Genomic DNA, 23,362 nt, shown 5'->3' with positions numbered 1-23,362 from the left:
CGAGACATGTGGAAACAGAAATGTTCAAGGAGGGAATAATCAAGGTCTGTTAATAGTTGGAAGGGGAAAGGGAGTACAGTGAACAGCCTTTGAAAGGAAAAACTCATCTGGATATGGAAGGAACTACCTAGTTGAAGTTTAGCTGAACTCAGAAATGTTTTTCCCAATAAATATGTACCGTCAACATTAGCATGATGAAGTAACAGTAATTATTTGCACAGCATCAGCCCTGATCAGCCTTAATAGAAATAATGCAGTCCTCCAATAGACAAATCCCTAAAACTTGAAGCTATAGTACTTAACAATGGAGAAAGTTCCAAATCACATGTAGAATGATGTCAGACCTTTTAGAATAGTGCCATTTGGATATTAAAACTCTACATCTGTTTAGAATTTATATGCTTTAAAATTCGTTACATCCTATGGCTGCCTTTCACTTGGAGCTTTACAGCTTGTCTTTGGTGATTTTTTTTTTAATCTAATTGTTGAAGAGCCCTATAAAGCAATGTAAATGTTACTATTTCATATGTCAAATAAGAATAAATCTTAGGTAATGAAAGCAGTCTACATAATATATGAATAGCTGTTCAGGCAGGAAATTCCAACCAGAAGTGATTTTTCTTGAAATACACAGTGGTTTGTTGGTGGATCCAGAAACAGGTAGTGTCAGCAATTCCAAGAATACTCTTGATCTGTTCCTGAACCTTGGTGTATGCATTTGCAGTAGGGGAAATGAAAACTGAAATCCTTTAGAAAGTCTTCAATCCCATGCATTTCTAGCCATTCTTGAGAATGCTTGACAGAGTTTCTGGAGGAATTAAAATTGCAGATCAGAGAAGAGTTTTAGCTAGGTGCTTGTTAAACTCAGGACCTGCCGGATCAGTAGGTCTTTTGAGTATTAGTCTTTTGAGTATTTGGTTCCAGATCCATGGCTTTTCAGCATGTGATTTGCAGAAGAAAGGATGTAAATTTCAAAGCAAGGGTCCATCTAGCCCAACAGAGTATGTCCATGGGAGAAGAGAGTAAGAAAAAGAGGAAGGTGCTATTTTCCAGCTTCCAGCATCTATGTGGTGTCTTAGAAGTGTCATAACATCCTACAGGGTTCTGGCAGGACTGAGGATCTCACAAATGGCAGTTCCACAGTTTTTAATTCATTGTGACTCCCTGTTCTGCTCATTTCAGTTTTCTACTGGTTTGGGCTGCGTTGAGAATTTGTATCCTTAATTTTCCAGGTGAAGAAAAAGAGCAGCTGAAGGCTTGAAACAGAGACATCCTTCTGTTCTGCTTTAAAGCTAAAATAAGGGATTTAAAACTTTATGAGCATTTTGTCTTTCATTCACGCTTGTAGTTCCTTTAAATACTTTATAAATTGTCTTTGGACAGGTATATTTTAAAAACTCTTTATGTCACAGTAGCTACCACATCCAGAGCCAGTTTTTGAATAAATTCAGTTCTTATTTTGGTATTTGGATTATGTGGTAACTTGAGCTGGTATCTCACTAGTTAACTGGCAGTATATATTTTTGCTGCAAAGATAACAAACTTTTGTAGCTGTCAAGAAACTAAAAAAGAAGAGGTAAGGTAATTTAACTGCCTTCTGAGAGAAGGCAAAAGAGAGATAAAACCCAGAACTGAAGCTTGTTGATGCAAAGAAGTTGAGGTTATTCACTCATAGGGACATTTGTCACTGGGATTGTGGTGAAGTTTGTTTTTTATAGTCCATGCTTCCTGCAGACGGTTGGGTTGCAGTGCACTGCTATCTTCATTTTGAAGCTGCAGCTGTTTGCATATGAGCTGAGAAGCTTTACAGTAAAGCAAGCAATGCTGCAAATATTTAAGATGAAAAAATTGTCACGTGGAATGTAGCTGTCAGCTAAAATTAAGGATTTCATTGTTATCTCTCTTGTCATCTGCCCAAACTTATCTTAGCATGTCTCCTACTGTGAGGGCTCAGGTAAACACATAAACCTTCTTTTCATTCTTTTTACAATATGTCTTAACAGTTTCTTTTAAAATAAAAAATTAGAGTCTTTCCATTCTTAAGAGTAAATGCTGGTAGCAATGACACTTTCCTTGATTCTTTTAGCAGGCTTTTCTTTGTGTGATTTTTTGGTAGGGCTAATTTACAAAAGTTATGTTTGCTGTGTTAGTGCAATTTCCCCTGATGTTTTTTATCATCAAGTTGGAATTTTGTAACTATGGAGGGAAAAGAGTCAAGCTCTGACAAATGACTTCCAGTGAGATTTCTGAATCCAAAATCTGAATGTTTTATTAAAGGAAACTTTGTAGGGCAGACTGAGACTATGTGGCATAACTGGGAACATTAAGTTAAAGATTTCTGTCATTTGAAAAGTAGTTTGGAGTGTGTAGGCCAAAATAGAGAAGAAAGCCTAGTTCTCTTCACCAGCTGTAATATGTATTCACTGCCTACTCAAAGCAGTTCTAAAGGCCTGGAAAGTTTCTCCAAAGGTGGGATTCCCAGGCATACACCAAAACCATTGAAGAGGACCAGACTCAGTTGGGGTAGGTGTAGCATGGGACGGCAAAACTTTGCACCAGTTTTGCCACACTGCTGGAAGATAATAGCAAGTATGGCTTTAGATTTCAAGATTGTCTGTTGCCCTGAATCATATGCTGCCTCTTACATCCTCACAGCATCCAAAATGCAGAGTTTCCTTTGGGACTATCAAAGCTAAAAACAAACATTCAGAGAGTTTTCTGCTTCAAAAAACTTTTTAAGTAAAGAAAAATAAAATGCATATAATATTATAAACCAACTGAAATATAAATTGGAAGCTTTATGGCTCTCTCATAGGAAAACCATGTTAGTAACAAGGTGGTGTGTGGAGTTCATATGTGGTACACAGATGGAAAGTTTAATAGGTATCTTTAAGTGTCATTAGATGATTTTACAGCTTGTCCCTGGCCAGCAAGAGGAAGTGGGCCATTAAAGATGTAGTGCTAAGAAGGAACCATCTGCCAAAGCCATCAGAAACTGGTTGGTTGAGCTAGCAGCTGGAGTCTGCAGCTGAGAGTCCAAACGTCCTCGTTTCTTTGTCTCAGTCACCAGCAATTAACAGTAGAGTTTAAAAAGAAGAGAGCAGTGTCAATTTTGCTCAGAAAAGGCTATTGGATGTTCACACGGCAAGGCAGAATATTTGCCTTTTTGGGAACATATTCTCACAAATATATTATAAATCAAAATTTCAGTCCCAGAAGAACAGGACCAGTGATCAAAGATCACAGCTTTGAATTCCTCTGGGTGATTAAATCCAGACCAGATGAATGTAGATATAATAGAGGAGAAGGCTGTAGCCACCAAACAGAGCCAAAATAAAAAACAAGAAAGATGTACTGTTCACTGCCATTTTATCGAAAAAGAAAATATGAAAATCAAAATACATTTTTATGTGAATTTTCGTTTCTCTCCTTGGCAGTGTTCAAGGCCACGCTCCAGACTGTGGCTGGAGGCCAGACACCCACCAAAGTCACTCTATTGCTCCCCTTTTCAGCTGGACAGAGGAGAAAATACATATTGAGAGGCTTAGGAGCTGAGATAAGGACAGGGAGAGATCATTCTGCACTCAGTGGCATGGGCAGAATAGACACCACACAGAATAAAGGAAAGACAGGTCTCTCATTTATTGCACTGCCCTGCATACCAATGAAACCAGAGTCGGGTAATGAGAAGTGGGACCAGATCTTAAAACATTTGCCCCCCTCCCTTTTTAGCAAACTTCACTTTAGTCATAATTTTGTTCCCTTCTTCTCCCCATTGTGGCACAGGGAGGGGCAGGGAATGGGGAAATGTGGATTTCACTCAGTTCCTCACAAGTTATTTTCCTTCTTAGCCAGGGGAGGGGGGCATTCTTCACCCTCCCCCTGCTCCAGTGTGGGGTCCCACCCAGAGCAAACAGTCCTTCAGGTACTTCTCCAACGTGCCATGTACCAAAGAAATGTGTCTTAGTAGTTTGAAGCTCTTCATCCACTTCTTAGTCCTTTTTTTTGGTAACGAGTAGCTGACTTCACTCCGGGTGTTAGTACTTCCTCTGGTTTTGGCAGCACTTTCTGAGATGTAGGTGCCTTGATCTCACACAGTTCGTTGGTGCACAGAGCCCAAACACACAGACCCAAGAGTCCAGCGCAAAAGAGATTGTGATTAGCATCCCTGCTCCCATGTGCCTCCTTTTTAGGGATGCTTAAGGGTAATTGCTGAGCCATGACAATATTCACACTCATTGTTCTTAATTACAGACAGGAAATTTTAAGTGTTCAGATGCATAAAGCTGCCAGCTCTCTCCTCAGTTTTACACATAAGCTTTATTAATCCTTCAGTATCTTAGCTTTCAGGCTATGTTAGTCACAATGTGACCATATATATGCCCATAAACTTAAAAAGTGATGGATGTCATACACTATACGAACAGTTGTAGAGATCATGTAAACTTAAGTTAAACCTATAAATAAAAACATATAGACATTAAAACATTAGACATGAAGATGTATGAATGTCTGCTTCTAAGATGATTAATGTTACAGATAAGTCTCTTTAGCAAGAAACTGAAAAGTACATGTTTAGCTCTATTGCTGATGTGGAGTAATCACCCTTGCTAGTGTAATTGCACTTAGTTTTACTGCAGGTTTCTAAAGCTGTGCCAAAACCAACAAAAATAATCCCTGTAAATGCCCCCTTCCATTATATTGTCCCTGAATAATAAAAACACTGTGGGGATCTGACCACTATTTCAATTTCTGATACAAGATGAAAGGAAAGTCAGGAGTGTAGATGGTATGCATTCTGCATCTGAGGAGTGGAGTGAGGGTATATACTTTTTGGCATAAATAGAAATGTATTTTATTAATGTATATGGAGAGCATGTGTCCTAAAGAAACACTTCATGAATCTGTGTTAGCATTTCTTCAAGCTTTTCATTGATGAAAATTAAGTCTTAATGAGTATTTTCTTGTTCTTATACATAAAATCAGAGTAGTTACTGCAGAACTAGATTCTAGCTTCTAGAAAAAGATATTAAGCTAAAATAATCTTTGCCCATTTTTCTTTCAGTTCTGTGATACTCATTAGGCATTTAATGGAAAACCAGAAAATGTTTACACGCAGTTTTCAACAATATAAAAAAGAGTTAATGCATCTGAAGCTGTTGTAGTGTAGGAATGTTCTTTATATAATAGTTAATAGGTCTGTTGAAAAGACGGTTTTGCCCATGACTAGTGGGGCCTGAGGTGTTTCTGTTGAAGGCAAGTGTTTGAGGTGGTCAGAAATTCCATGCTTTGGTGAGTGGGAATTGAGTGATGGGTTAGGGAAGTAGTTAGACTGTATTAACCTTATGAAAGATCTATTAAAGAGAAAATTTTACTATAGTGAAATCAGGATGCTGTTTTGTATCAGTTAGATCTGACAATAGAGCAAATTAACTTATTTTTGGCTTGTTTTGATTTTAAATATTCCTTTCATTTGTTCTCTTTCAAAACTTTTTGTCTTATAGTGCATTTTATTTTTATTTACTTATTTTCATTCAAAAATTTTATTAGCACATGATTCTTGCAGGAGTATTTGTTTAAGGCCAAGTTATTGAAACTTCTGAAACTGCTTCTGTAACTCTCCTTTATAGTGACATTAAAATAATATGACACTCCTTAGCTTTATGATGCTTTAAAAGAAAGAGGATGCTCTTGCTCATTGATTTTCCTGACTTAATTTCAATTACATTAATGGTAAAGCTTCTTTTGATTTCTAGGTACCAGATGGAGCCCCAGGCATCTGAAGAGACAGATCTTATCTATTCAGAACATATTTGAAAAATCTGTTTAAGTGATAATAGCTCCTTTGCACAGGCAGTAGTAGGTTTTGAGTCCCTTGTAAATCAAATGGTCATTGGACTTTAATAGTGAAGATAGTCTTATAGGGACATACGCAATCAAAATGTTACGTGACTTCAGTTCATGTTTCAGAAGTAGATGGGATCCAGTAGCTCTCCTGCATGCTTCACAGTATGGATATGCTCATGTGTGCTGATTTGTGTGTGTGCATGTGCCTGGCTGGCCTAACCTGAAATCTCTGGGAAAGTACTGTCATCCATGAGCGTTCAGTCCGATGTGCTCAAGTTCCTGTTCCAGAATGGCTTGAAATGGTTTTCTTTTGAGGTGAATATGTTACTGCAAAATGCAGGAACACTTTATTAGCAGGACTTCACCCACCGGGCTCCAGAGCCATGCTGTGTCTGCTGGAGCCTTTTGATATTGCAAACCTTTTCTTTTCAGCACAGTGACTTCAAGAGGGCTGGAAGAGCCCAGATTCATCACTCTTCTGTTGATAGGCACACTTACCTGCAGAACAGCAGAAATAGATTTGAGTGTCCTTGGCTCCAGAAATATTACCAAAAGACCTGAGTGATATGTGATAGACACTGTCTTCTTTACCTACCTCTGCCTTGAAATAAAACCAGTTACCGTTGCCTTTGGTACTGAACCTGATCCAACCAGTGTATACCAGGCATGTGCTGAGCATGTCTTGTAGGAAGGCTGAATATAATGTTTAGTGTTTGAACATCAATTAGGGTTTACATGGAAGGAAGGAACTAACCTCTTCAGTAAGGCAATTCTGAGCAAATGAGAAGATCCAATACTTGAGGTGCCTGGGGAGGTCCTCAGCTAAGCAAGGGCATGGACTGGCAGGTCACAGCTGCAGACTTCTGAAGAGTGAATGTGGCTTAGCTCTCTGACGTTTGACAGTGCTAAAGTGTGCTGAGAGAGGGTTTCTTGGCTTTTTTTTCTTCAGCTGTTCATTCATTTACCAATTGTAAAAACAGAGTATTGAAAAGCATCCAATGTTATGAAAGCAAAAATAGCTAAACATGTAAAAGCAGACTTAGAAGCCTGAACTGGCTTTTGCTTGTCAGCATGCAGAATTCTCTCCCAGAACAGCAGAATTCAGTCTGTGCTGTTGTAAATCAGGATTACTTCTACCACAATCAAGGACCAGGATTCTATTCTTGAGGGTTTTTTGTTCTTAGTTTTCTGGACTGAGCTGCTTATCTTCCACAAAACTTCCCTTGCATGTTGCTATGCAATTGACATTCCCTGTTTTATGAAAGAGCTGTATTTTACTGGAGGGAAAAATGACATTTAAAACTTCTAGATCACCTATCCAAGGCACTATCAATGTGCACTGAAGTTACTCTCATACACATACAAGATTCCTAAGTCATCAAAGATATTGAAGAACCAGAAAATTGCTTGCATTAGGAGGTACAAGGGGTATGATCTGAGGTGATAGAACTGCCTGATTGTTTCTTCTAATGGCCCATTGAAAAGGCACTTAGCATATTAATCATCTCAGGAAGGAATATTTCTTTCGTGGTATTAACCTTTCAACTACAGTTGCTTGTTGATATCATCCCATGAGTTTTGGCAGATGCAAGGCCTCTGTTTTCCAGATAACTGATGCAACATCTGTGGCTTGGGGACAAGAGGCTTTTTTGACTGACTCTGCATGCATTTCCAAGCCCATGCTTCTTGCTGATTCTAACAATGCTTCATATTGCTGCATCTTGCTGCCTCAGTAAGCCTGAGAGGGGCCCTTAGAATAACACGTGTCTTCCAGTGTCCCTGTGAAATTAATTGGGGACTGGAGTGTTTGTTTCCTGAAGATGTCAGAAATTAATAACAAAAATAAAAGCTATTCTGGCCAGTGGTGCACTCAGCATGGAAAGCTGAAACCACGTAATCACCCAGAAATTGTCAGGATTGTAGGAACAAAACTATTAACACACCTCTGTGGGATGGGGAGTGGAGTTTTGCTATTGATACCTTCACCAGGCTCCCATGTTCACACATACATCTTTCTTACATTCACTCATCAGGCTAATAAACTATTTTTTCCCATTGTAAGCTGTTACACTCCCAAATCGCTGCTGTATTTTCTGTCCGAGAAGAAGATACACTTTGTTCATTTGTACTACAGTCTCTGCTAAGGCAGGTGGAGCTCTAAATTATTCTAATGGATTTCTAAGTCTGTTTTAGACTATGTATACATTAATGGCATATAAAGCTGTTCAGATGCAATGCTCCAACAGATCTTTGTTACTATGGTGAAGATGGATCTTCCAGGGCAGACGAATGCGTTTGATGAGTTAGGCCATCACACAACCATGACTCTGCAGCTTTTTATGGCACTCAGTGTTCTTACTGCCTTCAAGACCTACAGATCTATTCTAATGTGTTTATTAGATTGTTGTCTGGGGTAAAACTAGCTTTGCTTGGTACAAGCCGCATGAGTGTTCTGTTGTCTGGCATTGCAGTGTTTCTCTTCTGTTCCTCTGCAGCAGCAGAGTCAGAAGTAATGAGTAACAGGGAGGGGATCAGACTGTAGTCAGCAACAGCCATTGTAAATTTGCTTAAAATCCTAAGGATCTAGTTTATGCAGGACAGGGGCTTAGGAACCTCTGTCCTCTGATTTCATGGAGAGTCAATTCAGGTGCTTTGCATTCTTAGGTGTTTCACAATGTTTACATTATAAGACAGCTCTTCTGGTGCAGTTCTTAATTAAATGGCAAAATTTAGTGCCTTCACCCAATGCTTGATACACAGAGCATCAGGGAGAGCTGTTTGTACCCTGATCCATTTGGAGCTCTCTCCACATGAGTACCTGTGTTGAAGATATGGGTATGGGCCTGCCTGCTCATTTATTCACTCAAGAGTAACACTGCTAGAGGCAGTACTGCTTAAAAAGAGAAAAGGACATTATTATGCTTAATAAGCCATTTAATCTCTAATGCTTTCCTTCTACTGTCTCTCATACCAGAGAAGAAAGGAGGGCAGTATCAGGAGGATGTAGGTACATGCTAGTCTAGTTTGTCCTTAATATTTTGCAGCTGTCTGCTTATTTACATGAGGAGCAAAGTTTAGCAAAACTGACATTGTTTTCATTGGCCCTTGAAACAGATACTTCCTTGACCAACACACTGAGATAACATTAAACATCTGCTAAGATCAGGGTAGGTGGGTTTTTTTGCAGAAAAGCTCCTAGTAGTAGCTGAGGGCATCCTTTGCAATTTTTTTTATCTGAGTTAGGGGTAGGAGAAGGAAAACGTGGAAGGAGTAGGTGAGGAAGAGTTTGCTTCCAATGCCTTTTCCAAATTGTTAGTTTCTGATAACGCTGTTGTCTTGCTCTTATTATAAAACTGGAAAGTATTGTTACTTTGCCAGGTTAAGCTACGTTTGCAGTAGTATAGCATCAGTCCTTTTGTCAGTGTAGAAGGGAGTCTCTCTTTCCACACGTGGGTATTTTAAAAAAAAATGAATTACAGTGGTGGCCTATAAAAGGATTTCAAATGTGCAGCAAAATTTATGTGTGCAATTGCCAAAGGATTTGCCACCTTTCCTTGAGTAAAGCAAGACTTTTTGTGTGCAAAACACACAAATACAGAAAGGCAAAAGAGATCATGCATCTAGCATCACAGAAGATTTAACTGGGCAGTTACTTCAGGGCAGGCTGTGATACATCTTGAAGAAAAAAGATTCAAGGTTGTAATATATCAAATGAGACAGACTTTTTGCCTGCTGTATTCAACTTTAGATACATTCCTTTATCCCCACCTAATGTAGTTTCTTTAAATTTCAGTCTCTCTGTCTTATCCCATCAGGCTTTTTTTATCATGCAAAGAACAGGATTTGTATCAGCAGAGTTTATATGAGGACCTTCATCATGCCATTAAATCATCTATGTTTTAAACCAACACACCATTAAGTTGCTGATAATCATTGCAGGTGTTCAGCATCCTTTTCCATTTTACTGTGATCAGCCTTTAGAGCAGAAAGCAGTCATAGTACTGCTTTTGGGAAGTGAGTGTTATGCAAGGATGGCCATGACACTGCAGTTGTGAGAGAGCAGATGAGTTGCATGACTCACTCTGTATGCTGCTTGTTCGGTGATGGATAGATTAGATCAGGATGCTCACTGTGGCACAGGAGCAAATCACATGATAGACATTTAAGAATGTGTAAGGAATGAAGTTGATAGCCTACAGAGACCTGTGGTTATAAGGCTGTTTGCAAAAAAAGGGCTAAATCCCTCTATATTACAATGGAAAAGCATTGCATAAATGGATCAGGCAAGCTGAGTTTTGGGAATTGTAGACAGTCTTGCTCATGTTAGGAGTAACCTTTTCTAGAAGTCAACAGAAGCAAAAAGTTGGAGGGAACATGTGGAGATTGGGGCACCAGGGAAATGACATGACTTCTCCCCTGTGCTGCATCTGTCACCAGAGTATATGGGTGCTGCTCTTCTGTAGGAGGAGGCTGCTGTTGGTACAGCCCTGGCAAGTACAGCACACAGTACAGGCATGCTGGCTGTGTTAGTTGCTTATTACCATGCCTACTGATGCCCCCCTGAATTGTTTCCCAGTTGCATATATAACCCCAAGGAGCTTTTACTGTGTGACTTGGATTTTCGAGAGCTGCTTGGACATTCTTGAGACATAATGGGGAGCTTTGGGGTTTTGAACACTAGGTTAACAAAAAGGACCCTTAAAGCAGCACTGGGCCTCAGGCAAAAAATCAAGGCTGCTAGTTCACTCATCCAGAAGTACTTTTTTTAGCATGTAGCAGCTAGCTCAAAAATTTCAGTGTCATCTCTGTATTTCTTTGCCTTTAATAACAATAACTCAGCAAACTACTCTTCTGGGTTTACATTCTGCCTCTTTACAGTACCACCTTGCAGATAGTAAGTCATCTTTCTTCTCAGAAACTTTTTTCACTGTTAAAAAAAAACCCAAAGTTGAAATAAATACTTGGACTTTTGGTAAGTTTGGATTTTTTCTTTCCTTTCATCTCCTTTGTTTAACTACAAAGGAATTTTTAAACCTAGAGTCTATGGTAAATATGGCCTTGGAGGAGGAGAAGGCAGACACTGTTGCAGATAAGCTGCAGGTTGGAGCTGAGCTGAAGGCCTCCTTAACAAGGTCTAAATCTAAGCCAGTCTACTCCCAAGAGCCACTTGTAACGATTAGGGTCTGTGATTGTTTTATTTATAATTAAAGCAGTTGCAGTGGGAACAAAACATTATGGCAAATACTGACCTCAGAGTATAAATCTAGTATAATTTACTTTGATTTAAAAAAATTTGATAGCATTACTTTTGGATTTATTCTATTGTAACTGAGATCACAATCTATTCTGTTATATTAGATCATTTTTTTCTTGGAGACTACATTTCTGCCATCCTTTTTGTCTAATTATGAACACAAAGAGCAGCACAGTGTTTAAACTGGTGCTGCAGCCACCTCCATATGCTCATCTGTACCTTGAGGCTGTCCAGACTTTGAGCCTCCTCTGTACTCCAGGGACAGACTGGCTGGCAGGCTCCCCAAGAGTAAGGGGTTCAGCTCACTGCACAGCTGACAGTTGCTTTCAGCGGTGCAAGGAGGCACTTTTTAACTGTTGAGGATGCCCTGTCAGATTGTAAACGAGTTTTGCAAGTTAGGGAGAGAATTCAGAGGGCCATTACGGGTTTTGCCATACCCAGATGATAAATCTGTGGTAGCAGCAATATTTAGTTAAGAGGAAAGGAAGCAAAAGTAGCTTTGCAAAACGAGAAGTTTCACAATGGCAAATGAACCAATATAGCCCGACTGAAAAAGTAATGCACGTGAGGAACAGTGAGAACACTGCAGGTTTATTATGTACCTAGGCTGTTCTGCACCAGATGGGGTTTTTCTGTGTGTTATTTACATGTTTGTAAATTGACTGCCTAACACATCTAAGAAGCTGTCAGATGAAAAGTCCTTGCTTGCAGCAGAAACAGTGCTCCATCACCTTCACACTGTACCCTTACTGTGCCTGTGACTGTTGTGCAGGAGCAGGATTGGACAGGATTTGTCAGCTCAGTTTATTCAGCTTGTTTTAGTCACTTAAGTATGAGTTTCTTCATTACAGTAACAATCGCATGTCAGCCCGTGGAGGATGAAACTGTTCTCTGTTTTCAGCCATGCTTGTTCTGGATCAGAACAAGAAAAGAGGGAAGAATATGACCTTTGGAAGAAGGGCAGGTGTCTTGGGCGGACTATAGGAATTTAGTGAGATCATATAGGGAGAAAGTCAGAAGGGCTAAACTGGAACTCGACTGGCCAGTTCTGTAAAAGATAATAAAAAGTCCTTCTATAGGTACATTAACAGTAAGAGGAGGGGCAAGGAGAATCTCCAGCCGTTATTGGATACTGAGGGGAATGGTTGGACTCGATGATCTTCAAAGGTCTCTTCCAACTTTGTGATTCTGTGATATAGTGCCTTTAAGAAACACTGTCTCAGTTCAGTAAACCAGTGTGCAGTGACTAGTGCCAGCCATTCACCTTTCCTCCCCTTTTTAAGACTTAGCACTTTCTTGGGTATATTTTCAAAATTCTGGTTTGGGTAGGTTTTACAAAAATGCAAAACAGGCTGATGCAGGAATCATTCCTGAATGTAGCCATTCTGTGATGGCTAAAAAGTGATCCCCCTGGTTAATAAGCAACCAACTGGGTTTTCTCTTGTTTTTTGTAGGTTGTAGTTATTTTTGCCCATGGAAATATCAACAATTGTTTGTTATAATCCAGGAGTTTGGCTAATTGCATGGAGTTTTGATTTAAATTTTGCCAAGACATCTGTATGTGTTATCATTTCTGTAGTTTAGTGATGCCTCTGTTCATGGCCTGAACATTTAGGCCTCCTTCTCTATAACTTGATACTAGCTTTAGCATTGAGAAAAATAGATGAAGCAACCAAAAAACAATAGTTTCTTCAGGCGATAAAGCCATTGTACTTTGACAGATGTGGCTACTCACCTGGTTCCCAGTTTATACATCAGCAGTAAGAATGGCTGCACCACATCTTTAAAACTACTTGAAATTGTATTGAATGGATTTGCCTCCAATGAATTCAGTATGGGCCAGATAAAAACCCAAGACGCTTTCCCACATTATCTGCACCTCAGTGATGGCAAATATAGAGGAAATTCAGGGATACAATGAGCAGGACACTTCTGCATGCTGATGTGCTTTCCCACTCACATGCTAGCAGACAGCACTTTTCACTTCCAGAGTGTGAAACTTGATTTGGGGCTGTGTGGCAAGGTTTTGGTAGTGGAGGAAGGGGGCTGCAGGGATGGCTTCTGTGAGAAGCTTCCCCTAGGTCCGACAGAGCCAATACCAGCTGGGCTCAAGGCTGGGCCTGCTGCTGACCAAGGCCGAGCCCATTACAGAATCACAGAATCACAAGGTTGGAAAAGACCTTTCACATCACTGAGTCCAACCATCCGCGTCCTGTGCTAAACCTTATCCCTAGAGTACCTCATCTACCCTTTTTTTGAACACATCCAGGGGAGGTGGCTCAACCCCCTCCCTGGGCAGCCTGTTCCAGGCCCTGACAACTCTTTCAGTAATTTTTTCCTAACATCTAATCTGACCCTGCCCTGGTGCAGCTCTGTGCCATTTCCCCTTGTCCTATCTCCTGTTACTCGGCTGAAGAGACCATCACCCACCGCTCTGTAGCAGGGGCAGAGTGTGAGGAATCGCCCTTTAAGAAGGAAGAGACAACGTGTGATTAGCTGACCCCAACCCCTATTCTCTGTCCCCCTGTGCTGCTTGGAGGAAGGGGGGAGAGCAACAGGGACTGAAGTTGAGCCCAGGAAGAGTGGAGGGGTGCAGGGACGGTTTTTCAGATTTGCTTTTATTTCTCATTATTCATCTCTGATTTTCTAAGTTGACTCTGTTTTGCCCATGATGGTAACTGGTGATCTGTCTATATCTCGACCCAGGAACCTTTGACTATATCTTCTCTCCCCTACCCAGCTGAGGTGTGCTCTGATAGACTGGCTGGGGTGGACACCTGGCCTCCAGCCCTGGTTAAATCAACAGAACCTCGGTGGGTTAAACCTGGTTAAACCACCAGCTCCCAGGACCAGGGGGTCCGAAGCAAGGCGTGTGTTTCTTTTGGTGGGACCCAGGCTGATTATTGCCACTGTTGATATTTGGTGTAATCTGTAATAAAGTATCGGGTTTTGGTATGAAAATTCTTGGTGTATGTCCTCATGTGAAATTGGACAATTTGTCCATTAAACCATCACTCTTATGAGTGCTGAGCAGTATTTATCAGGAGGTGAAAATTTTAAAACTAAAAATCCTGCAACAATGTTAATTTAATACTTCCACCTTCTTTCTGCAAATAATAAACATTTTCCTTGTTGACAGCATTAGCTGGGCTTGATTTTAGGGATTATGGTTCTTGTTATGTATGAAATTTGTTTGGTTTGTTCAGGTTTTTTTTAAAGAAGCCGTAACTACACTTAGGTAGTTCAAATCTGACTTAAAAGATGAACTATAAAAAATCAAGAGGGTGTGCAACAAAGCAAAGTAGCAGTAGAGTTTCCAACATAGCACTAAAGTCATCATGTCTTAGGCACAAACATAGGAGATGAATCCATCTGCTTTTTGGGCCAGCTCAGTGGTACACAGTGCCATGTGAGATCAGTCTTTGATGAAAGGGGGTTTTGAAGGAGTTATTTGTGCCATGTTGTGAATGCCTAGTTTGCTGCTACTTTGGAGTCTCCAGCTGAAGAGTGTTGTAACTTCTAAGGTGTTTTGGAATAGCTGTTCTATGTCTTTTGCTTTTTCTATTAAAAAAGCAATCACATTAGTACATGTTAACTGGGAGGAAGGTGAAAGCAGTGGATTCTGTCCTTCAGTCAGTTATTTCAATTTTGTAATTGAAAAAAGTAAAAAGAGCAGGATAGTGTGTGCCACTTCTAGGAAAAGCTCATCTCTGTTAATATGGGGAACAGCTGTCGCAGGATGTAAAGTCACTGATTTTAATGGGACAGTGTGCACAGCAGTGCAAAGTCACGCTTCTGAATGTTACAGTACGGGGTGTCCCTACATTAAATTATTCCAGGAACAAGGACCAGTACCTATTGGTCTTGATCCGTTATATTTGTTTAAGCATTTGATTATCTTTGCTGCTAGTGGTCAGATAAATGTATGCATTAGGTGATCCTATAGCGTGGAAAGGAGGCCTAGGAAGTCATAACCTCGTTTGTATTTACAAACACATGTTTTGCTCCAAGTCTGTTGTCTTGGGAGGGTGACGGGATGGTTATGACAACCCTGCCTTCTCTGTTCACAGGTGTTCCCTTTCCAAAGAACTTCCTTCAGATCTGCAAGAAGATACTCTGCCGGCTGTTCCGTGTGTTTGTTCATGTCTACATCCATCACTTCGACCGCATCATGCTTATGGGGGCTGAGGCCCACGTCAATACCTGTTACAAGCATTTCTATTACTTTGTGACAGAGCTCAACCTCATAGATCGCAAAGAACTAGAGCCTTTGGTAAGTGTGTGGTTTGGGGGAAAGCTCTGGGAAATTTTCCTCCTCCCTTCACTGACCCTTTCCCATACTTGTTGCAGTGGGTTTCTTTTGGGAATAAGGTCCTGGATTGAATACAGGCAGTTTAAAGGGATGAACTCTTGCCTCTTGTCTCTGTCCATTGACCAATTCCATCCACTGCAGTATTTGAGTTGCTCAGTAGGCTCATTAGAAAACCTGCAATGTATTTTGTGTGGAAAAGTACGAGGTGGGAAACATTGCCATTTGAAAATAGAAGTTTATATATCTTCTGCTTCTTCCCTGTACTATTGACTTCATATTTAATTTTATTCTGTATTTCTTCATTGGTCAGTAACCGCATGGTACTCACAGCAGTCATTTGAATCTATGTGAAGGGAACAATGTTCTATATAAAGGTGATTTTCTTTTTTTTTTAATCCTTAAGTAGGTGTCTGCAAAGGTAATGAGTGTTTTAGGTCCAGAGCACGCTGTGGAACCTAAGTGGGACAGATGAGGTGGGACAGAGCTTCAGGCAATTAGGAGCATTACAAAACCAGACACTTCCTTTTGGACTAAAGTTGGTGAAAATTAAATTCATTGTTTCCAAAAGTAGGGCTCTAGAAATGGAAATGCTTTTGCTCTTGCTTGCAAATGCAAATAAAAGTGTAAGCAGAAAACGAAAAGTAAAGCACAGTTCAGAAAGCAGTGTATCATAAACCCTCACTGTGGGCATTCAGCCAACTTTAAAAGGGATGAGGGCAACATTTCTCCATGGGGCAGAGTTTGGAGAATACTGTCCCCTACATATTGTTGATGAAGTGTTAGAACCACTGGGATTGGTGGCTTTTTTTTTTCCCTAGAGAAACACAAGGCTCACTGAAAAGCACTGCATCTGGCACATGCAATGTGCAATGTATCTGTGGTTTCTTTCAAGATAGGAGAACTTAACATGCTCTCTAAATGTGTCCTAAGGGATAGAAGGAGGCCTGCAAAAGAGAACTTATCTGCCAGACTACTCACCCTAGGTTAGCTGTAGCTATTAAATACAGAGGGTGTGTCATGAGCAATATACAAGGCAGGATATCTCAGAGGTAGGAACAGAGGCGATCTTATGGCCCTTAGAAGATCCTTGCTTGCTCTGGAATATGATTAGCACAAAAATTATCTAGTGCTGCAGTTGGTAGTTAGCAGTATCCCTGCACTAAACAGACAGGCAAAGGATGGAGGCCAGAGGGGTGCAGGAGGTGGCCCAAGTCCAGCAGCCAAGCAAGCTAAGAACATGCTCCAACGGGTATGTGCTTTCCTCTTGCATTCCAGCATTCCCTCTCTTCACAAAATTATCCTTAAGATAATCATATGATGTAGTATTATTAACTTTGCTGGGATGCAGGGTCTCCCCAGAAACTGTTTTCCCTGCACTGGGGAAGGACCATATCAGCAAACTGACAAAGCTCCACCTGCTTCTATAGTTCTGTCCTTGACTTGGGTGAGTGTCAGCAGTGAGGAAATGCAGGAAAAAAAAAGTATGGCTGTATTTCTGTCTTCAGCTAGGCAGAGAGAAAGGAAGGAGTTGCCAAACAAAAGCAAACATTACACATAATTTTGAATTTTAATGCAGTAGTTGAGGAAAACCTGTGCCCTGCCAGGTTCGCCATGGCAGGAAATGAGCCCACATTATCTCCCTTAATTAGAAAATGGGCCAAAAGCTTATTAAATAAACAGACTGCCACATGCTTTAATAAACAGGAAGGCAACTGATTTATCAGCATAGCTTCAAGAAAGGAGAATAATTGGGGAAGCAGGCAGTAGATGAATAGTAATATTAGCCTGCAGGCATATGCTGTTGTTTAGAATAGATTTTATCAGCCTTTTGCAACCCAGTGCAGTGGTTATAAAACCAAATGAAACAAATGAGTCAGATAGGGTTCCCCCTCCCATTCAGGAGTTGCATAACTTGTCTTTTCTGCAGTCAAAGAGGGGTCTATAGTTTAAAATACTGCATATTTTTCCCATACCCATCACTATGCTAATTTGACAGATACCCCAGTCTTTTGTAGAGCTGTTTTGTGTGGGGACAAAAAAGAAGCTGGCACAGTCACTGACGCAACAGGTGGTCCCGAGGAAAACAGAAGTATAAGTAGTTAATTTGGAGGAAAAGAAGAAGTCTGAAAGCATGTTTACCCTTTCCTGCAGAACACAGACAAAGCAGTCTGCACCTTGAGAGCTCTCAGAAGACCTCTTACGGCTTGCCTCCACAGGGAGACTGTTAGGAAACAAACTAAGGTTTTGAGGATGTGGCATCTGCTTTGTGCTGGCTCCCTGTGTGACCAGCTTTATTTTCCACTGGTGGTAGTTCACCTTAATTCACTTCTGAGCCTCATTCCACAGCCACAACTGTCTAGTGAAGCAGTGACTATTACCTCCATCCCACTCTTACCCTGTGTAGGTGACTGCTTCTATAGGGTGCTTTTAAAACTTCATGTAAAGGTGCTTTTTAGTGAGCATCTTAATGCAGGTGCCTCAGCACAGTGGCTTACTGTTCAAAACAGCAGACCAGCTATGGCAAGTAATGCCCCCTTACATCCTTCCTGTAATCCCTTTTCTCTAACAATGGATTTCATAGTATGCAGACCTTCAGAAATATGCCAGAGTACTCTGTAAGCACATCATTAGCACAACAGACTTGGTTCAGGGACTTTTACTTAATTTATTGCCATGTAACAAAACTTTTCATTACAGATACAAGTATTGAGGGAAAAAAAGGCAGTTAAACATAACACTTGGTGAACAAACACCCTTCTTCCTCAGGCTCTAAGTCAGTAAAAAACTTCTCCTCCTCCTTTCCAGGTCTCAGCTCGCCTTGGCTTTGCTACGTGTTACACTCAGCTACTTCTAATCCTTTTTGGGAGGTGAGGGGCAATGCAGAAGAACAGGAATGTGTGTACTGCTTCATGATTCTTGCATGTTTTCCTACTCTTCTGCATTGGTTTATTGTGGGACACAGTCCCTCCATAGCATCCCTGCTCTGGTGTGGATTGCCCATGACCCACAGACCCTTTAGGTCTGTGTCTTACTGTGGCACTGGGCTCTTTCTTCCAAGAGTACATCTCCAGCCACATCCACACCAATGCCAACAGCCATGTGCCCTCTCAGCAGCTGCTGCTTTCTTAAATATCTGTGAGCAGAGGCACCATGTGCGTCTCTGACTGGTTGAAGTTTTGGTATGTGATAGGTTATTTACAGTGCTGTGACTAGCAGTTCATGGCCTGCCACCAGAACAAATCACCCCTGTAGCCCCCTGCTACCATAACTCTTGTCAGTTATGCCTGGTACAAAGCATCATCCACAAAGTAAGTAATATGCAATCTGTTTGTTAAAGTCTTGTTTTGGTTTTGGCTTCTTACCTGCCTCTGGGTAATAGCTCTCTTCATGAGTTTTCCTATGTGGAACAGAACAGTATTGAGCATTTGACAGTGGTATTCTGAGCCTGAATTCAACAGTGATTGCAGAGTACTCTGATGCCACAAAATAAGAGTTGCAATAAAAGTAGAGCTTGCTCCTAGTTCAACTTCCTACCTTCATCAGCAAGATAGAAAATGAATGGGAAGACCAAACTTCCTATGTTCTTTAACATGCTGTTTGCTGATTTTCTTTGCTGTTGCTCTAGGAGTTCCACTGTGTAAAACAGGCACCGTGCAAGCAGCATGCTGTCATGCTCCCCAGCTGTGTAGGCTTCACATGAAACTAGCAGTCTGTTAGTCTGGGCTCTGAACTACAGGTCCAGATCCTTGTTCCCCTTCTCCCCCAGAGGGTAGATTTGGTATCTTCAGAACTGCTTTATAGAACATGTCATCCCTATAAAGTATTATCTCAATATATGCAACCACATACTCCATCCCCACTTATGAAGGTGTAGCTCTTAGTACTTAAAATGTAGCTTGAGACCTGTTTTTAATATATTTTTCTGGGACAAGTTACTCATTAATTATTATACATATTTTTTACTTTTAAGGAATACAATCTGCTGCATGCAAGACAACATAATTCCTTCCAATTAGTTTTTTATTTCTTCAGCTCAACACAGCATAAATCATCATAAATCTGATTTTCTTTTAAAGATATGTGAATTCCTTCTCTGATAGTGATCGGAAAGAGGTGATGGGTTTAAACTGAAAGAGGGGAGATTTAGATTAGAAAAAAATTCTCTCCTGTGAGGGTGGTGAGGCCCTGGCACAGGTTGCCCAGAGAAGGTGTGGCTGCCACCTCCCTGTTAGTGTTCAAGGCCAGGTTGGATGGGGCTTTGAGCAACCTGGGCTAATGGGAGGTGTGGTGGAAGTAGATGATCTTTAAGGTCCCTTCCAACCCAAACCATTCTAGGATTCTATGATACATCATCTTCCATTACTCCCATCTTGGAAAAGAAGGGCTACCTAGCAGGAGTAAATACTGTTTCTAGTAGAGCAGGACACATACACAGATCGCCCACCCCCAAAGGAATTTATCATTTGAAAGTGTCTTCTAGCAATGTGGCAGTATCAGGTCAGAGAGGAGGTCTTTCTGGAGTAAATTACACTGCTTCAAAGAAAAAGAATTCCTCCTTCCATTCCTCCTTGTGAGGGCTGGTGACCCCCTTCAGACTCCTGCTTTGACTTGCTAATTGCAGAGCCCTGTCCTGCTGCAATCCAAGCTTAGCCGGAGCAGGCACAAATCTGGTCATGAAACCTGAGGATCAGTGCAGCTATGGCAACATGACTTCTAGAAAGTGGGGAAGAAAACACTAAAACCTCCTGAAATGCAGTAAAGTTAATACCAGAGAGATATTAAACCATAAAGTGTTATCTTGGGGTTTTTCTCCCCCTGGCAGGAAAGTGCCTGTCAGACAGACATAGGCAAAGAATCCAGCAGCTATCTTCTCAGTCATGTAAGAGGCTTCTGATTCAGAGGCCTTAGATGTTTGCCTCTGAATCTCAGTGCAAAGCATTTTGTCAGATAATGGTCATTTGGTGATGCAGCCTTGTTGGCTCCCCACTTGTCAGCATTGATCTGTGTATTGTAGTATCTTGCTCTGTTTTCTCAATTCGAGCTTTTTAATTTGTCTGACATTTTGCTGTCCCTTGTGTTTTTCAGAGTTAAGTTAAAAAAACCCCTCGAGCCCTAAAAATGTGTGAGTGTTAAATTTGGAGGTCTGAGCATTGTGTAATTCATTTGAAGAGACAAGATTCCTGAGATGCCTTTTTTTAAACTTGTGGGAGGTGTGGACCTTGATCTCTTTCTCACTATGGAGCATTACTCATTAACATAAGCTTAAATTATATCTCTGAAGAGGAGAGGTAGGGCCAAAAAAAAAAATCTGTTCAAGGTCATAGAGGGCTTGTGTACTCAATATGTACTTTGAAACTTGTGTTCTAATAAAAAATTTAGGTGGCAAACCCAAGTATATTTCACCTCTCCATTGCCACCAAGTTAGACAACTGTGGGCAGGACAAGCATTCACATCATGTCAAAGAGCATTGGGAAGTGATGTTCAAGGAGGACCCTGCCAAATTGGAAGGAAGCATTTGTGTCCTGTGAGTGTCTTTGCTTCTGTCACAGCCATTAGGCATGGCCAAATGAAGAAATCTCTGCCAGAGATACCAGTATATGCCTTTTTTGCGTATTTTTTAACCAATGTAGTTCCCTCTTACAGACCAAAGAGCACTTTCAGTGCTTTTTCAGAAATGCTCTAAAATATATTCCAAACCAGTCAGATTCCCAGCAGATTCCTACATAACTTTGGAAACGATTCATGGCAGTGAAATTTCCCTCTGAGGACAGGAATAAAGGACATCAGAATATGGCCATCTGCTTTGCTTATTCCCAAAAGTCTATTTTTTTTATAAGTCCCATCCTGTGAAAACATTGACCTTTTTCTCAGAAGTCATTTTTTTATAAACATTTTGTTTATGAGAACAGAAAGTAATAATTATACTTGAATGAAGAAAAATAGAGAAGGATATTACTTACATGTGCTGTTCTGATAACTGCTAAAATGCTGATTTCATTTAGATGGAGAGACAGTCAGCTATGGTGGCAAGTGGATAGCATTAGGGTTGGAAGTGGTGCCAGTCAGTGCAGCAGAGCATATAAAAATGATGAAGCTGGTAATTGCCTGTATGAGGATGGAGCTCATCCACAGGATCAACGATGGGGCTTGTTCAGCCTGGAGAAGAAAAGGCTCAGGGGGACGCTCACAGCAGCCTTCCAGTACCTGAAAGTGCCTATAAGAAAGCTGGGGAGTGGCTGTTCTCAGGGGCATGTAGTGATAGGATGAGGGATGATGGCTTTAAACTAGAGCAGGATAGGTTTAGATTAGTGAGTAGGAAGAAGTTCTTCACTATGAGGCTGGTGAGATACTATAACAGGTTGCCCAGAGAGGTGGTGGAGGCCCCATCCCTGAAGGCATCCAACGTCAGGCTTGATGTGGCTCTGAGCAACCTGATCTAGTGAAGATGTCCCTGCTTACTGCAGGGGAGTTGGACTAGATGACCTCTAAAGGTCCCTTCCACTCCAACACATTCTGTGCTTCTATGATTAATGTTGGCACAAGACAGATGGTGGAAACATGGAGCAGGGAGAAATTTGGTTGTATGACTGTCATGTTTGTGGCAGCCTGCACTTCTGATGGCACAAACAACCAAAAGTTCAGTCCTTCACTGTGTGTTGGAAGAGTGAATGTCCCTACCTTTACGTGGGAGTTTGGGCTTACAGCAGTTGCTACTGCTGGTCCTGCCAGGTGTGTAGAGAGTCACACAGAAGTCAATCTATTTTCACAATGTAAATGCACCCTTGGCTGCTTCAGGATGAGCTAATTAAAAGTACTTTAAGCAGATGGTGCTCAGGTGAACACTTCAGAGTTTCTTTTTTATGCTTTTTGCTTTGCCAGGGCTATGGCAAGGCATAAATGTATCAGCTTCTCTAGTTCTGTCATTACTGTGCATAAGGCCCAGGTAGCTGCTGTTACACATCCAATTTATTACAAACAGTACAACTTTGCACATAATAATTAGCATCTTTGCTGCATCGTTGTCTATGCCACAAAAAAATGTTTATTTATCAGATAATTCTTTGCCAGAAAAGCAATAGATACAGTAGAAGTACCTCAAACGTGGCCCATCCAGCACTAGCCCCATCCAGCATTCACAATGAATAAATAAGGAATAGCAGGCTTAACAAAACATAGCTAAGTATTGGCATTTTGATGAGGGTACACTCATTCTGCTAAACTTAACTGTGTTTGTGTTATCACTTTATAGCTACCCAATTCAACTTTTATATTGCAGCTCACTGCCATCACAGGCCTTCAGATCCTTCTGAAGTGTCCTTCGTTATAGCACTTAGAAGAAGCATGACACCAACAATATTAGCACATTGTTTTAACACTATCCCTGGCCTTTTATCCTTATAGACTTCCCAGTGCATTCCCTGGATGGCTTAAGTTTTAGGTGGGAAACGTGTGAGTTTTTTCTTGTTCAGAGTCATAGATGCTGCTCATGGTTCAGAAGGATAAACTGAACATTGTTGTTAACAGGTTAACCCAAAAGTCTACAACCGAAGTTTCTCTATGCAAAGCTTTTCTGTCTGCTTTCCTCATGCTTTGGGAGGAATTGGGGCATTCAGAAGGAATCCTCATGCATTGGGGCATTCAGAAGGAGCACTGCTACTCTGATATAAGCAGGCAAGCCCAACCCAAATACCAACTTCTGCAGAAGCTGGCACCTAACTTCCCCACCCTTTTTCTGATGTGCTTTATCTGTTGTCCCACGAAAATTGCACATCATGCCCTCCTCCACTGGGTAGGACTGACTGTCATCCTCTCTTTAAGCGAAATAAACCAAGTGCCCTGTAGAAAACAGTGACCAACAGTTACATGTGACAGCAGATGCAGAGCTAGTACATGTGTGTAGATGCAGATAACTGTGTCAGAGGTGCTTTGCCAATAGGGGTGTGTTCAG

The 23,362-nt window shown here is 41.0% G+C and overlaps 1 protein-coding gene across 1 annotated transcript in view; it reads left to right on the top strand.

Annotated features, from left to right (window-relative positions):
- MOB3B (MOB kinase activator 3B) overlaps positions 1–23,362 on the top strand; it is a 48,014-nt gene that overhangs the window by 10,945 nt on the left and 13,707 nt on the right. The window contains 1 exon segment of the mRNA XM_084278597.1: positions 15,172–15,374. Coding sequence (XP_084134723.1) covers positions 15,172–15,374 — 203 coding nt within the window.

This window comes from Gallinula chloropus, assembly GCF_964237585.1.
Source record: "Gallinula chloropus genome assembly, chromosome: Z".
Taxonomy (NCBI): domain Eukaryota; kingdom Metazoa; phylum Chordata; class Aves; order Gruiformes; family Rallidae; genus Gallinula; species Gallinula chloropus.
This window is presented reverse-complemented; position numbering and strand designations above follow the sequence as displayed.